The 15,774-nt window shown below is 39.1% G+C and overlaps 1 protein-coding gene across 1 annotated transcript in view; it reads right to left on the reverse strand.

Moving 5' to 3' along the window:
• Positions 1 to 13,171, reverse strand: part of DTHD1 (death domain containing 1) — a 55,119-nt gene extending 41,948 nt beyond the window's left edge. The window contains exons 1-5 of the mRNA XM_024573549.3: positions 12,740 to 13,171; positions 10,159 to 10,774; positions 6,444 to 6,774; positions 3,792 to 3,971; positions 2,471 to 2,715 (exon numbers count right to left, since the gene is read on the reverse strand). Of these exons, the coding sequence (XP_024429317.3) occupies positions 2,471 to 2,715; positions 3,792 to 3,971; positions 6,444 to 6,774; positions 10,159 to 10,774; positions 12,740 to 13,010 (1,643 nt within the window). The 5' untranslated portion in view covers positions 13,011 to 13,171. The remainder of the gene's footprint in view (positions 1 to 2,470; positions 2,716 to 3,791; positions 3,972 to 6,443; positions 6,775 to 10,158; positions 10,775 to 12,739) is intronic.
• Positions 13,172 to 15,774: the final 2,603 nt, after the last annotated feature.

Below are 15,774 nucleotides of genomic sequence, written 5' to 3' on the forward strand. Positions count from 1 at the left end.
GGAGGATCAACCTAAGACAGGTTCTGGTCACGAAAGAGGCCTGCAGGGAAGGACTCGGGGGGCTGTGGAAAAAGGGGGTGATGGACCCTCGCCCCTCGGCTTTGAAATAGCCTGAGTCCTCATTCTGTCTGCAAGAAGTCTCCTAATCTCTTGTCTGCCTTACTTCCCTTGCCTGACTTAAGCCTGAAGCAATAAGAGAGGGCAGTGCAGTCCTGTGCTGGGAGGGGCGGATTCCCTGGGGAATCAGGCCTAACAAAAATACATACATTCCTGTGAAACCTACTTAATTTTTACCCTCAGTTTAAGAGATAAGGGTCCAGACCTGAGATGAGTCTGGCGCCTAAAGTTTTATGGCCCTCTAACTAATTGGCTGTAACTCAGAATAATCCCTCAGAGTTCTCTGTAAATCTTGTATTGTTTAACCCTTACTGACTGACAATGATTGATGAGCTTTATCTGTGTTCCTATTCGAATGAACCTAATAAAAGCCCCTGGAGAGAGAGGCTCGGGGCCCTTCTCCCCCTGAGAGAAGCGGCCACCTTTCCTCCCCAAGCAGATCATGTCTTGGTAGTCTTTTCCTTCGGCCGTGGCGGAACCTGGGGGGCTGCGTTAAAGCCCCCCGACAATTCTGAAACGAGTTCTCAGTGTTTAGTCATTGCTACTGCGTCAAATTCCTCTGGCCCACGGTGTAACTTTCTTCTGCCTGTGCGCCCTGGGTCTCCAGTGCTTTGAGTCAACTGAGTGTATGAAAATGTGCCACTCGCAGCATGCACTTCTATGAGGGCTCCTATTACCTTTTCCTTTATCCTTATACTTAAGGGAATTTCATTTTTGACAATGCAATAGGCTGTCTCCAATTTCTGTCCACATTCAGCTCTGTTGTTACTGAGGGGTGTGGACATATAACCATGGAGGGGCAAAGGAAAACTTATCTAACACTTCCAAAGTGCTATCTGTGTATTACAGAGATAAATTTATATTTTCATTGGTATGTACAGACTAGGGGACCAGAAAATAGGGGCCAGGCAAGTTGTTACTTCTATCATCTTTCTGGCAAATGAAGCTGCTATGTTTTATGATGGAAAGTACATGTCAGTCACAAATTATTTTATTAATCCTTTGCTGTCCACCCTACAGACAGTACAAATACTAGATTCTAGCAACAGCTTACCAGTCAATATCAATTTTTAGGAGTATGTTACAAAAGTATGCATAATTGGATCGGGTCTCTATTTCTATGTTCTCTCTCACTTTAACTCTAGGGAAAGTTTGATTTCTCCTCCCAGCGACAACCCAACATTCCACTGTCAGCCTCCTAAGTTGCCGATACGGTGAAAAATAACAACTGGTTCACTTCTCAGTTTCTAGCCTCGCAGCTCAAACTAAATAAAGGATGGCTACGTAGAGGCATGATGAGAAATAGAGCCATGGGAGTGCACACCAAGGTTGCACTACTTGGTAGGTATTGGTGGTTGTACAGATTCTTAATCTCAGTCTTCTCACTAATAAAATGAAGAGTTGGTGAGGGGATTGGATGAGATAATATACATAAGGAACCTGGCACATACTGGTTTCTCAGCTAATAGTAGTTGTTTCTTTTTTAAAATAAAATATTTTATTTATTTGTTTTTAGAGAAAGGGAAGAGAAGGAGAAAGAGAGAGAGAAACATCAGTGTGTGGTTGCCTCTCATGTGCCCCCTACTGGGGACCTGGCCCACAACCCAGGCATGTGCCCTGACTGGGAATTGAACCAGAAACCCTTTGGTTCACAGGCCGGCACTCAATCCACTGAGCCACACCAGCCAGGGCTCAATTAATAGTAGTTTTTCAATTAAATGTCTGAAATTGTTCCTCCCTCTTCTGGTTTTTCAAAGAAAAAGAATTCTCTTTATAACTAGAGAATAGAAAGATTCCCTTCTAAAATTTTCATTAGGAAAAGAAAATAGTATTAAATGAAAGAACAGGAATTTAGATCAGGATTACAGTTGTTCTCTATATCCTATTTATTGTTAGCATTTCATTTCTGGGTGGTAACTCAATACAGATATAGTTGTCTTATTGGTGGGGATTTTGTTTAATTATAGACATTAAGAGAGTAAGGAATTCACCTATATGGCAAATACAGACTCAAATTTAATTTATTGGAAAAGGTCACATTTATCTTTTTCCTACATTAACAGAATAGTCTTTAAATACAAAAATTAAAATCACCATACCACATCTTTATAATTAACCATATCATAAATTCTTTGAAAGCCAGGATTAATTGTGCCTCTTTTGTATCAATTGTATCTTACAGCATACTTTTGGTCCCATTGGAGCTAAAATTGTTACCCTTTGGGGATCCACGTATTTATTCCTTGATATTTTAATACTGCTATTTAAATACAAGCCATTGGATCACATTTTATGTCATTTAAGTTTCTTCATTTACCATCAAGTCAGTTAGAGATATTCAGGTCTAACTCACCGGCTGAGGTATAAAGGTACGATCCTTTTTGTCGCGGTACTAGCTGTTCTTTTATGTTCTATCTCAGACCCCAAATTCTTTGTATCAGGGTGTGGAGGACAAGGTAGGAATACAGTGACTGGCTTCTGGAAAGGATGTGTTGATGGGTGCTGAATATGAATCAGAGGGCTTGTGGAGAGCACTGAGTAGGAAGAATCTTGCTGTGTTTTTAAATATGCCACCAGGGATGGGTCGACTGGTTGGACCTAAACCAAGAAAAAAATATATATATACTCCTATATTTTAATGGCAAAAGATTCCAAGTATCAGCATTTCTAAATCACTTTTCTGAAAATTTGAAGGAACATAGTTTTAATATGTTTCTGTATACATTGTTGGCTGAATCCACACTGCATTAGCTTATAAAAGAGCACAGCATTTGGTCTCTTTTTATAAAGTCTTTTGAAATCCAGGTTCCCTGTCCTTTGTTATAAATAACTAAGAAACACTCTTAATTGTAGGCAACAACATGACCTAGAAAACAAAATAGACATTTTTACATAATTTCTAATTAAAACTATTGTTAGATCAAGTGATCCTTAGAAATTAAAAAAAACAAGACTATATTTACTTAAGCGTTTCACATTAGAATGACTAATACTCAAATAACTAACATAAGTCCAAAATTTCAAAGGTTATGGGGAATTTTTATAGAAATTAATTATTCATAATACGTCATCTTCCCAACTCTGCCTCTTTCCTTACTTCTGATGGGAGCAGCTGGGGCAAACAGAGAAGCACACGGGGGAGAGTAGAGGCCAGAGGGCAGGGATAGTGAGGAAACGTATTTTCTGATGTATATTGCTATATCATTATCCACCTTGCGAATAATGTTGTATATGTTGAAATCTTAAAATATTCCTTCTCCCAAAAGGACTGTTTTATAATTAAGTATAACTAGATTTTCAAAATTATAAATATTTTCATTGATTAGCATCTTTTTTGCCACTCAGGTGGAAATCTTGAATCATATGAGTGTCCAATGCCTGACATCAGTTCTGCCATACTCAACATACGGTTTTACACATAAATATTATAAACAGAACATCACAAACATCCGTTAAAAAACCTTCAAATACAGTAGAGAGTCATTTTGAAATGAGACTCAGTATGCTCCAAATCACCACTTTATTACCAATCACACTGTGTTAGGTCTCTTAAAGTATCAGAGAAGAATTCATTTACTGTTTTATTAAATATTTGTATGTGCTTCCTCTTTTAGGATCATGTTTGATGACCCAAAAAGTCTCTAAGAAGGAGATGACTAGTTACTAATATTTACCTTTAATTGTACAAGCACTGGCGAGCTGAAAACTCCTGGAGGGTAATGCAAGGATATCCGAGGATCCATGCTTGGCTTGAGAGCAAGGCCTCTCTTTGTTACCGTGAAGGACTCTTTCTTTAAACAAGACATGACAGAGAAGATACCCAGCTTGTAAACTTTCACTTCAGCACAGGCACCCTGTATGGATTGAGGGGCATTGAGACATGGAAGTTAACACAGCGCTGCTCTGGGAGCACATACTCTACGTAGTCTGTGGCTGTGAAGAAAACCTACATGCTGTTCCTATGATCTCCCATGACTGAGCATAATTAGGAGTTTCTCAATATTGGACTGCATGATAGAAAAGAATGAAATCATTTTTTTTAGATTTAAAATAAATTCCAGAAAGAAAATGTATAGGCATAATGGGCAATCATATTCAGTGTTTTGAACAAATATTAATTACTTCTAAAATCCTGTTTTCCTTTAGTTAGCCAGAATGGACTTGAAATAATCAGCCTTGACCCAGAAGATTCAGCACTGCTTTAGGAAGTCCAAGGCCTGAAATTTCATTGGGTAATTTACATACCCACTACAGAACCTGTACTGTCAGCGGATTCTTCCTTCTGACAACGCACAGTCTCCTGGTAAAGTCTATTCTCTATTTCTTTCCTCCCCGCAGTGCCAGCAGTTGAGTACAAAGGGAAACATTTGTGTTTCTTTTTTATATAATGAAATTTAAATCTGTAATGCATATATGCAGGCACATATTCAAGCTTATTTTTATCACATAAAAAGGAACTGTATGTAAATGGAAACACAATGTACTCATATAATCACCAAAGCTTAAAATGAGAAGGAAGACAGAAGTAATTGGATCTATTCATGCTTCCCTGAACACCAGCCGGGCTCCGCCCTGGCATGAGTGGATAATCATACCGGCACACACACACAAACATTTCAGGGACAATGACAATGCAAACTAATCTATCATTTGAAAACTGACTAAGGACATGATTTCACAATATCACTGCATGAATCCGTCGCTGGAAAAATCCAGAGCATGATGAATGCTCCTAATTGGCTGGAGGGAAATGGTGAGAGGTACGAAGGGAAGGTGTTCTGGGAACCGGTGGTGGTTGCCCTGCATTCCAAGCATGTTTGGCAGATGCTGGGGGTTTTTAACCAGGGGAGCATCATGAACACGGCGCTGATGGTGGTTTATCTGACTCCAGAATTGCAATTCTTAAACACCATATGAACCACATAAAAATTTGGAAATAATCCAGAGTTTAAATTTTCTTCAGCTAAAAATAGGGATGACTACCATTAGAAGACTGTAAAGAGAAAAGTATATGCTTTTATTTTTTCCAGTAGACAATGGTTCTCCTTTTTTATTTTGTTGCTTGCTTTGACTATTCATTTGCGAGATATCTTGTGTGCCCACTCTGAGAAAGCACGTGTGTCTGAGCAGTTTGCCTTCACGACAGCCAGACAGAATGGCTGAGATTAAAACGCCCCAGTCAAGAGCTGTTATGCTTACAGGCTTCCTAGACTAAATATAAAATGCATTCGTTGCATGAATTGGAGTAAATAATTAGAACAGGCTTAGCTTTCATATTTAACTGTATAACCTTATTTCCAACTCAGAGAAGACCAAGTCAGAAAAGGAAGAGGTGTACTATGAAGAATTTCTTGTATGCATGGAATTTTTCTACATTTATTCCCTGCCCTCCTCTTCAAATAATGCCAATTTACATAAAACTAAGGAGACAAGTATTTAAATTGTTTTAAAGCAAGTTCAGTGGCCCACAGCAGAACCTTAAACCTTTGTTCCCATCAAGTCTATGCCGAGTTTAGTAATTGTGTATATTCTTTCTTCAAAACACGTGGATTTGTGACCATAGAGATACTTATGGTTATACAGTAAAGTGAACTGTGGAAAAATGGTAATTTTTACTTCCTAGCATGTGTTTTTAGGCTTCCTTTTATCATCTTAAGTGTACAGTATTCTCTCACTTTATACTTATGATCCTATCAGGTAGATACTATTATTTGTTCATTTTGCAGATGACGAAATTGAAGTGTAGCAAGGTTACATAATTTACCAAAGTCCACATAACAAGAAAGTATAGAAACCATATTTGAATCCTTCACAACCCACGTCCCGAAAACCACATACACTGTTTTCCACGCATGAACTGAACCCAATTTACAGACTTGATACCTACTCAGGGCACACACACGTGCAAAATGGTTCATTTTAGTATCTACCCCAACCCATGAACGACAAAAATAAAGCTACTACCACCTGCGGATTCTCGCATTCTTCAGTTTTGCAGAGGCCCACCACAGCAGGAGTGTTGATCCAAAGCTAGTCTGGCTGAGACATGAGCTGATTAAGCCATGGTGTTGGTTTTGGTTCCCAAGTGAAAATATAACATTTGCTGTGTCCTCGAGCCAAGTTCGCCATTCCTAAATTTGTGCAGTAATTTCTGTCCTTTACTCTTTGTGGATGGCAAAAAAAGCATGAATGCACCAGCGTAAATCTATCAACCCTTTCATTTGTTACCAATGAGTAATTATATCTATACTATAATCTGGGACTCTAAGCAATATTCAGAAGAGGAGTCGAACAGCAAGTGCAGATGTAGCCAATGATTTACCAACCTTGTAACTTCCTCTCATTCCTTCCAGTGAATTCGGGATTAGGTAACTCGATCGAAGGTTTGTGTCAGACACTTTCACCAGGATGTCTTTGTAATTTCCCCGGTAACGTGCAGTAAATGGAATTGCAATGCATATTGGAAATGGGATTCTCTTTTCCATATCTGAACACTCAACAGTGATGACATTGCTGACCAACTCTTCACTGTCACTCACTATTAAAGAACTCATGCTGTTAACGATTCGGCATTCAAGATGTTGTAGGAGGTAGGATGGCGCTGTGATGTAGCAAGCCACTTGGGGGCCCGCATCCTCACTGAGCCCATCAAGATACCTGCAGGGGGAAAAAAGAACATAATTTTTGCAAACATTGATTTATGTATTTTATGGGTAAATGTCCAACAGCAGAAGCTCTAGGATCACCTTGTCTACATGTGAATCCAAGCTCTCCCACTTACTGACTCTGCCACCTTGTGTAATCTACTCAACCTCTGTGCCTCAGTTTCTTCAACAGAACATGGCAATAAAAGAATAACCAATTTCATGGGAAGGTTGTGAGAATTAAAGGATCTGTTATATGTTAAGTAATTAAAAATATGTTCCTAGAACATAGTCTTATATACATTAGCTACTAGTATTGTTACTATTGTTATTACTATTATGTGGTTGATTCATTCCTCAGTTTTCTTCACATCACAATATGAATCTGAGGATTGCTGAAGCCTCTTAATGAACCAAGTACTAACACCTGAGTAGTTTCTTAATTATGAGTGGAGTAAATGTATACCTGATTGGAATTGTCTAAACAGATTGGATCAAATGATGATGTTTATTCCATATTTTAGAAAAACTGAGGAAGGTACAAAAGTACCTTATGACTGATCAAGGTAATTAGAAGCATAATAATTACAATCCTCAAATAATCAATCCAAAAGCATATTTTAACCAAAAGCTTATTTTGACTATTTGTATTACCCTGGATTTTTATACCACCCCTGGTGCCACAGATTTTACAGTCTTATAAAACCGAATTCAGATTTGAGATCAGTCGCTTGCTCTTTGTTTGACCTCTTAACAGCAATAATTATTATTACAATAGCTAATTTTTTAGCTCTTCCCATAGGCCATGTGTTAGGCTATACATTATTTCATTTATTCCTCACATTATGGGGTCAGGCAAGGCATATCATCACCATTTTACAGGTAAGGAAACTGAGGTTAAAACATTTTAATTTGCTCAGATTACACAAATGGTAAGTTGTAGAATCAGTAATTCAATTCATCTATCTTTAACACAAAAGCTCAAACTTTCTAATATAATATCATACTTCCTCAACTCATTCCAAAGCCCTGGGTTTTTTATGCATTATATACTGAAACTAGTATCTAATCTACAATAATGTGAAGATTAAATGAGATAAAATATTTAAACTTCTTATAAAATAAGTTAGAATAAAATGAGTGCTCTAAAAATGTTACATCTCTACATTAAAATTAACAACTTGAGTTCCTCCTCTTCTTGCTACATCTCACTTTATACCAGTGAAATGACTGAAATATAGAGAATGTCAAAGAGAAATTAGAGGATCTATATAAAATACAGAATTAATAATCAGTTTTAGAATTATCAGGTCTTAACTATTTTTCAGTTAAGTGGTAACTTGAATTTTATAGTGCATTTTAGCATAGAAATCTAAAACATATGTTGAAATTGCAGAGAGGGTTATTTATTCATATTTATGATTCTGAGCCCATAAAGTTAGAAGAACTAGCAAATTACCCAGCTCGTTGGTATATATAAGTATTTTCTGATGAGGGTGATGATGGTAATTCAGAAAATGAGAAACGTTTTCTAGTAGAAGACATAGTGACCCAGCCTTCAAGAATGACTTCAAGAATGGCTCTCTTCTGTGCCCTGGGAACCATCTCAACAGACTCAACTTACAAAAGACAGAGGAAGTCGAGTGAGGAGGCCTGTAGTGCTTTCATTTTCCCCAACCCTAATTAAATAGATCAGGTCTAGCTGCTAAAATAATCACATGGATTCATTCTAATTTTGTTTCCCTTTGAGTCTGTACACTCTAGGACAACTACACTAGAAAGGATAGGCTTTTTTTCAAAAAAGTGATTCAGGGAGGCATCACAACATATTCTGAACTAAATTTTGGTTATGACACTCATCTTTTATGTGGCATGATGGCTTCCTCGCCCGAGAGATTGCAATGAGTAGTCATCCTAACTATGCAAGCTAAGCACAATTGGTTTGGAGGTCACAAAGAGGAAATCGGTAGCTAGGAAACACCTAAAGGAGGTGTGAGAGGGAGCGATTCAGCAATGACTCATTCGCTGAAGCTTTGAGTCATTTCTGAATGTGAGGATCTGAAGTGTTAGTGTTTTTCTCAAGTGAAATGGGCGGCCACTTTTGACTACTTCAACAGTTGTTTTGCAGGGGCAGTCATTCTTTCGGACCATGAGGGGCTTTCATGCATCGAATGGACTTCTGGCACACCTATAGAACTCATTAGATTTTCAGACCTGTGGGGTCCTCACAGCTAAACTAGCTCAACCTCTTCATTTTATAAATGAGATGACTACGGTCAAAGTGAGCAAAATGACTTGCCTGCCATCATCGACTGATTTGTGGTGTCGTCCTGAAATGGTACCGAACATCTGAAAGAGCATCACACTCAGAGGCAGCGAGGGGATAGGTGAAGGTTGGCGGTGTGGGGGAGAAAGTGAGAGTTGTTGGGGTGCAGCAAATGAGCACGCTCACATTTAGCGGAGCGTGAACATCTGCAAAGTGGCATGGTGCTGGGGCCTTGGTTCGTTTGACCTTACCAAGTAATCCCGGAAAGTGTATACAGTTTCTACAAAGAAGGAAATAGGGCTCAGTAATAAAACAAGTTGCCCAGGGTCACAGAACTAGTTTGTAATAAAACAGAAGATAAAATGTAAGTCAGTCTGACTCCCAAACCAATAATTTTTTCCCCTACTATCCTCCATTGCCTTCTAAGGGTGTTATTTTTGCTGGGGAATTTGGCTTGTGCATATTTCATTTGAACAAATAAGGATAATTAACCACTCATAGTGGGGAGATAATTTATAAAATAAATCAGTCTTTCACACTTTATGAAGTAATAGTATTTTTGAGAATCTGATGAAAGCTCTGGACAAAGGAGACTAAATTGGTATGAAAATATACATTAAATTTTAAGAACCTCCCAAAGCTTTTCCATGATCTCCCTAGAGTTCTACAGACACAGGTTAAGAATTCATACTTTTTTTTATAAATAAAGTAAATCTGAGAATTTACTTAAGAATGTAAATAAAGTAAACCTAAGGTTGGAAAATTCTCTCCTAAATTTGGAACACTTTGCAGCGTCCTAATATTTTCTTATTGTAATTGGGAAAATAGTGATTCTAAAGTATCCCTACTCAGGACAATGGTACATTTTAACTACCCTAATATAGTCAATTGCTTCCTCCTTGAAAGAAACATTTAATCCATTTGCTTTCTAAAGCTGTAAGAAACAAATAATATTAGTCATACTAGCTATATAAATTTTTATAGGAGTAATTTAAACTGAGTCACTGATTTACAATACATTGTGGATATGTGAAGTGGAAATAGAAAACTTTATTCATGTATAAATACTACAAATACTAACTACAGAAACACATATAAATAGCATCTCTCACATTGATGGCATTTACTTACTCCTTTTCCATTATGTTATTTTTCTGCTTTAGACTCTCTGAATCACTGGGAAGAAGACTATTCTCATATTTATTGGCTCTATCACGTGTTATTAAGGATATGGTAGTCTCCTCTCCTTGGATTTCTGAGCTCTCTTGAATTTCTCTTTCTGTTGTCAGAATGACGTCATGCGTCTCTTCCCTGTCACCATTCATGCTCTCCACAGTGGCGTGTGCCATTTGTTTACCAGCTCCAGTCTCTGCCTTGTCTGGGAACATTTCGTTCTGTGACTCTTCTTGCCCAGTTACATCTCCATGCAATAATGTATTGTTTTCCTTTTCCACTGGTTCCGAACTCCTGTGCGTTTTATTTTCCTTTAACGGGTCCTGGTTTGTGTAATGACTTTCCCCACCATTTGCGGGAGAATCAGTAGCTGTTTCTATGACGTTTCGTTCCTGCCTTGCAGCAATGTCTATTGCTTCGATGTCCTGAATGGCAGGCATTGTCTGCTGTGGAGGGCGTTCATCATGCGTGCCGCATAAATTACACATCTGCTTCTCTTCTTGCTGTAGAAGCACAGCAGTGCTCCCCAGATAGTCCTTTATTTTCATCAGGCAGTCTATGAGAGCAACGACTTCTGCACACACACACACACACACAAAGAAGAAATACAAAACTAAACCAAATTGGGCTTCTTGACCGACAGGTAACAAGGTACGGCAAGGTAACCTCAGAAACCTGCAAAGGCCCTTCCTGGACATTTAAACCAATCTCCCTCCTGAGGGGAGGTCACTTGTACAACTGTCAGTCTTTTAACACATTCAAGAATTGGGGACAAATTGCTTTTTAATGTAGTAAAAAATGGTAAATCAAATCCTTTTTGCTTGTGAAAATTCTTTGAATATTTGAAGACAAATATTACAACCTCCTCGTAAGACTGTTCGATTGAAGCCAACACCTCCCTTAGCCATTCTTTATGGGGTATGATTTTGAAACTTTTTCTTGAATGTTATAGTTTATCAATTATCCATTTATAATTATTTGCCTAAAATTTAGTGAAATGCTCTAGATGAGACTTGGGTAGAGGCATACCGTAGCAACATTATTTCTGCTGGTGATGATGCCGAATTGAATGTTTTGTTTACTGTTATGAGAATTGGACTAGCTTTGCACGATTTCTCCTGCTGAGCTTGTGATCATTGGCAATTTTCAAATTAGCCTTTCAAAGAATAGCTCTAATTATACTGATTCTCTGATTAGAAACTGCAGTAGCTCTTGAAGGGCTACTAAAGAAAGTCAACCTCTTCACTCCAGTGTAAACCCTCACCTTGATCTGATCTGACATAATCGTCTCTCACTCCATCCCTGTTTCTTACCATTCTCGTCTCCTCTCCTCACAGCTGGGGTCACCTGAAATTTCTTGCAGTCTTAGCAACTCTCCAGTCTTCAGAATTCAATTCTGAACTATGGAATATGATATCTAAGACCCCATAGCTCTCAGTGTCTTTAGAATCATCAATAAATTGTCCTTTCACTAGTCTGGACTTAACTTTGGGCTCCAGTTCTGACAACTTGTTTTCTTGTCTTATATCCAAGACCCTGTCTTTATTTTGAACTTCTGTCCTGATAGCTGAGTCCTTATAATTTTCTATGAATAACTAATAACTATTCATAGAAAATGAATTAATATGTTGCCTAGGAGCACACTGAGTTTTCTGCAGAGATTTGCATCCTGGCTATGAGCTGCAGCTGAAGGTCTTTGGGTCTGTTGTCTTTGGACAGATTTTCTAGGTGCCTACCATCTGCCCTCTGGACTGAATTTCTTAAGATTATTTGCCCTAGATTCCTGATTGGTAGGAACTGCCCATTTGCTTTGACACTACATTACTTAGCATTGGATTTCATGACACCACCAGTCTTCTTATGTAGAGTAACTGTTGTTGTCTGAGATCATATTCATGAAATACCCTGTTTTTCCTGCTGTACTGTACTCCTCGGCATCCATAACTGGGCCTATTCCCAAGAACCTGAACTCCTCTTAGAGTGTGTGTAGGGGGGTGGGGGGTCCAGTTCCATATCCCAGCTCACATCAGTCTTTCCAAATTTTTGCAACTAATAAGTTCAAACTCAAATAAGTCCGAAAATAGAATATCATATTTCAATATACATAGAAAAACTGATGTTCTGCCTCAAAGTAAGCCTATATTTTCTTACCTCTAAGTCTTGCAACCTGCTGATAATGCTCTGCCTGAAATTCTCTTTCAAGATGCCCGATATCTGACTGCATACATCCAATTCATTCCTTAAGCCTCAGTTTAAATATCACATTTATTTAGTGAAATTTCCCAAACCCTCACTCTAAAAATGGGCTTTCTCCTGTTTCTGAAGACTTAACGCACTGTATTTGTATATTTCTAGTGGAACTAGCCTCAGTTTTCCTTGCATTAGTGTGTATTTGTCTCATCCCATTTCTCCTATTATACTGTTAGTCCCTCGTGGAGAGAGACTCAGTCTTAGCCTTCTTTGTAGGCTCTTTAACCACTCTCAGGTTATGACCCAGTCAATATCTCTTAGAGAAAGAATGAGTAAAATAAATACTTGCCTTGTCTCCAAGTACACTGATTCTCCTTGTCACGCAGTACACCCAGCTGCTGGCAGGTGGAGCGCAGCGTGCCTGCAGTGTGCTCCAGGAGCTGACGCAGGGCCCCGCTGAGCTCCTGCCCCAGAAAGACCACTGTGGCTATCCAAGTGGCCCCACCAGCCCCTTCAGAGTGGTCATGGCCCTGGAGGGCCTGCTTCAGCATCAGGTTTTGTTTCCATATCTGCTTCAATATTTGGCCAAGTTTACCTGAGCCCATATCTTCTGTATCCATTTTATGCCCCAAGAGTGGAATGCTTCTTTCCTGCCAGCAAAGCCTAAAGGTTTAGCAAATTCAAACTTGGCGATGGTTATTTCTCCTAAAATCTAGGAGATGATCCAAGTCGGCTAGCCAAGCACTTTCCCGCAGCATAATAGGTTATTCAGCTTCTTGTTGACCAGCGAAAAGTTACTAGGTGACCAAAGGAGGGACGTTCCTGCACCCTGGGTGTCACTGTGTACAGAATAGATTGATCTCGGGGACAGAGTTAGCTCACAGAATCCCATTCTCCATGGAAGTTTTACATACTCAGTGTGCTGCGGAAGCCCCATAGATTTTTCAGTTTTTAAGGGAGCAAAATACAGATTCTGTGGTAACATGAGAAGCTTATTATCAAAAGTAAATTGTTTGAACAACACTGCCAATAAGATCCCTCTATGACAAGATTCCTCTGAAATACTTAGGGATGAAATAATACAGCATCTGAATTTCTTCAGAATAATCTAGGAGTGTGGGAGTGGTGTATAGATGAAATAAGATTGACTGGAAATCAATAATTGTTGAACCTGGATATGATTACATGTGGGGGTCTTTACAATTCTCCTTAGCACATATTTATAATTTTTTAACAATAAGGATTTTAAAAAATATTCCTTTGCCAGGGAAGAGTCTATTACCATAGGTTAGGTAAGTTTAATTAGCTCCTTCTTATACGGCACATCTGCAATCACACTGCGATAGGTACTTGGCTTCTTTGCTCTCTGGTAATATTCCACTAATTGAATAAAATGCCCCTTCACTAATAGAAAGCCAACCTGAAAAGCGGCTTTTTCTGAACTGTCAAGGAGTCTTTACCGTGTATAATTAAAAATCAGATACAGCAAGTTCTCACCACAGCTGGCCCTCACTTGGCACATTATATAAGAAGCTATTTCAATACAAGACTTGATGGGGTGGGGGGGATCCTGGAGATTTGGGAAGGAACCCAGAACAGCCTGCTTCCTCCTTTCCAATCCCCCTCTTCTAATAAGGGAGCACACACACAAAGTCGGCGGGAGGGGCGGAGCATTGCAGACAGGCTCCTGTCCTCCAGAGGTACTGGAACGAGAGGAGAGCTTTCCAGAGGGGAGCTGGCAGGCTTCCCTCCCACAGGCATCGTGCTATCTCCTCTTAGGCACTGGAGTTCTTAGGCTACATTCCTGACACCTGGAAGACGAGATGTGGGAAAGCAAACCCAGTGAATGAAGAATGAAGAATGAATGCCACGGGTCTAAATCCTCCCCAGGCTGCTTGTGGTCTGGAGTCTGAAAGAAAAGGGAGGGAGCAGGGTGAGGAGCCGCGGCTAGGGCGTGAGTGGAGGCTCTTCAGAGAAATCTTATTTTTGTGTCACCTGATTCACTCAGTTTGCTGGTAGAGCGACTTAGGACATGAGCTCATATCACATCCCGAGTAATGTTGTGTAAATACTTTTCACCCTCTTCTTAATACAAGGGACTTTCTGGCTCAGTTTTTTTTTCCTTTTAACTCCTGTATGTGTGATTCTCAATAATAATGTATACATAGCTTTAATTCAATGCCAATTCAGAAAACACCATATATCATTTACTATATCTAATTGCTGGGAATAAGGCGTGTAAGACTTTTGGAGAGAGGCACAAGAACAAATTATTAAAATACAGCTGAGACTGTGTTGAAAGCCGGAGCAGAAGTATGAATAAACAGTACCACCCAAGCTTTGAGGAGTAAAAACAATGAGTTCTGATTAGAGGACTGGGAGGTGTTTGAACTAAGAGCTAAAGGATAATCAGGATTTGCGCATGTTAGACGACGGAGGGAAGAAACATTCCAGCATGGGGAACAATAGGTCACAGGCATGGAAGCATGAAATGGCACAGGTGATCAAACATGGGAACGTGTGGCTTTAGAGGAGAGTTCAGTCAATGAGTCAGGGAAGTGGCGAGAGAGGGAATAATAATTGTATAATTGTGGAGAGCCAGAAGAAGATGGAATTTTGTTTTGCAGACAAAAAAAAATACCAAAGTATTTTTGAGCCACATTAAAATATGACCAAACCTTTGCTGGAGGGATGCAGATGCTTTAGATGGTTCAAAGTTAGGAGCCCTGAGGGCCTATGTTAGAACAGCAACAGTGGAGGCCAGGGAAGGGATGCTTTGAGAGGAGATTTGAAGTCAAGTGAATAGAACTTGCTAATCACCAGATTAGAAAGCATTGAAAATCCATCCATTAATTTATTTGAGGAACAGTTACTGCCTGTTGGTGCAAGAACCGTGCTTGGTAGTGGACTATGGCAAAAATGTTTAGTTTAGGTGACTGAACAGATGGGAAGACAACTAATTGAGTTAAGGAATTTAGGGAACATGTTAGGCTTAATAGGCAGATAATTTAATTAAATTTGGATTTGTTTAAGTTGAAATAACTCAGGGAACATTTTTTGGACTGTGTTAGAAGTTTAGAAGAAAAGTCAGAATAATATTGGCATATTTGACTGTCATCTGTAAGTAGCTGGTGAATAATTCCCCGGAAGGGGAAGAGATCCGTGAACAATGTACGCCATGTACATTTTGAGCGTAGAATAAAACCTAAAGTACAATGCTAAATCACCAGACCAATGTACATTTTTTTCCTTTTGATATATAGGAAAATCCTTTCTCAGGATAGGAAAAAAAAAACCCAACAAAACAGTTCTCCTTTGCCTCATTGACATTCATTCTCCTCAAGTCTAAACCTGTTCTCTCTCTGGCTTCCCAAGAACATGTAA

Source organism: Desmodus rotundus, chromosome 4, assembly GCF_022682495.2.
Source record: "Desmodus rotundus isolate HL8 chromosome 4, HLdesRot8A.1, whole genome shotgun sequence".
Classification (NCBI taxonomy): Eukaryota; Metazoa; Chordata; class Mammalia; order Chiroptera; family Phyllostomidae; genus Desmodus; species Desmodus rotundus.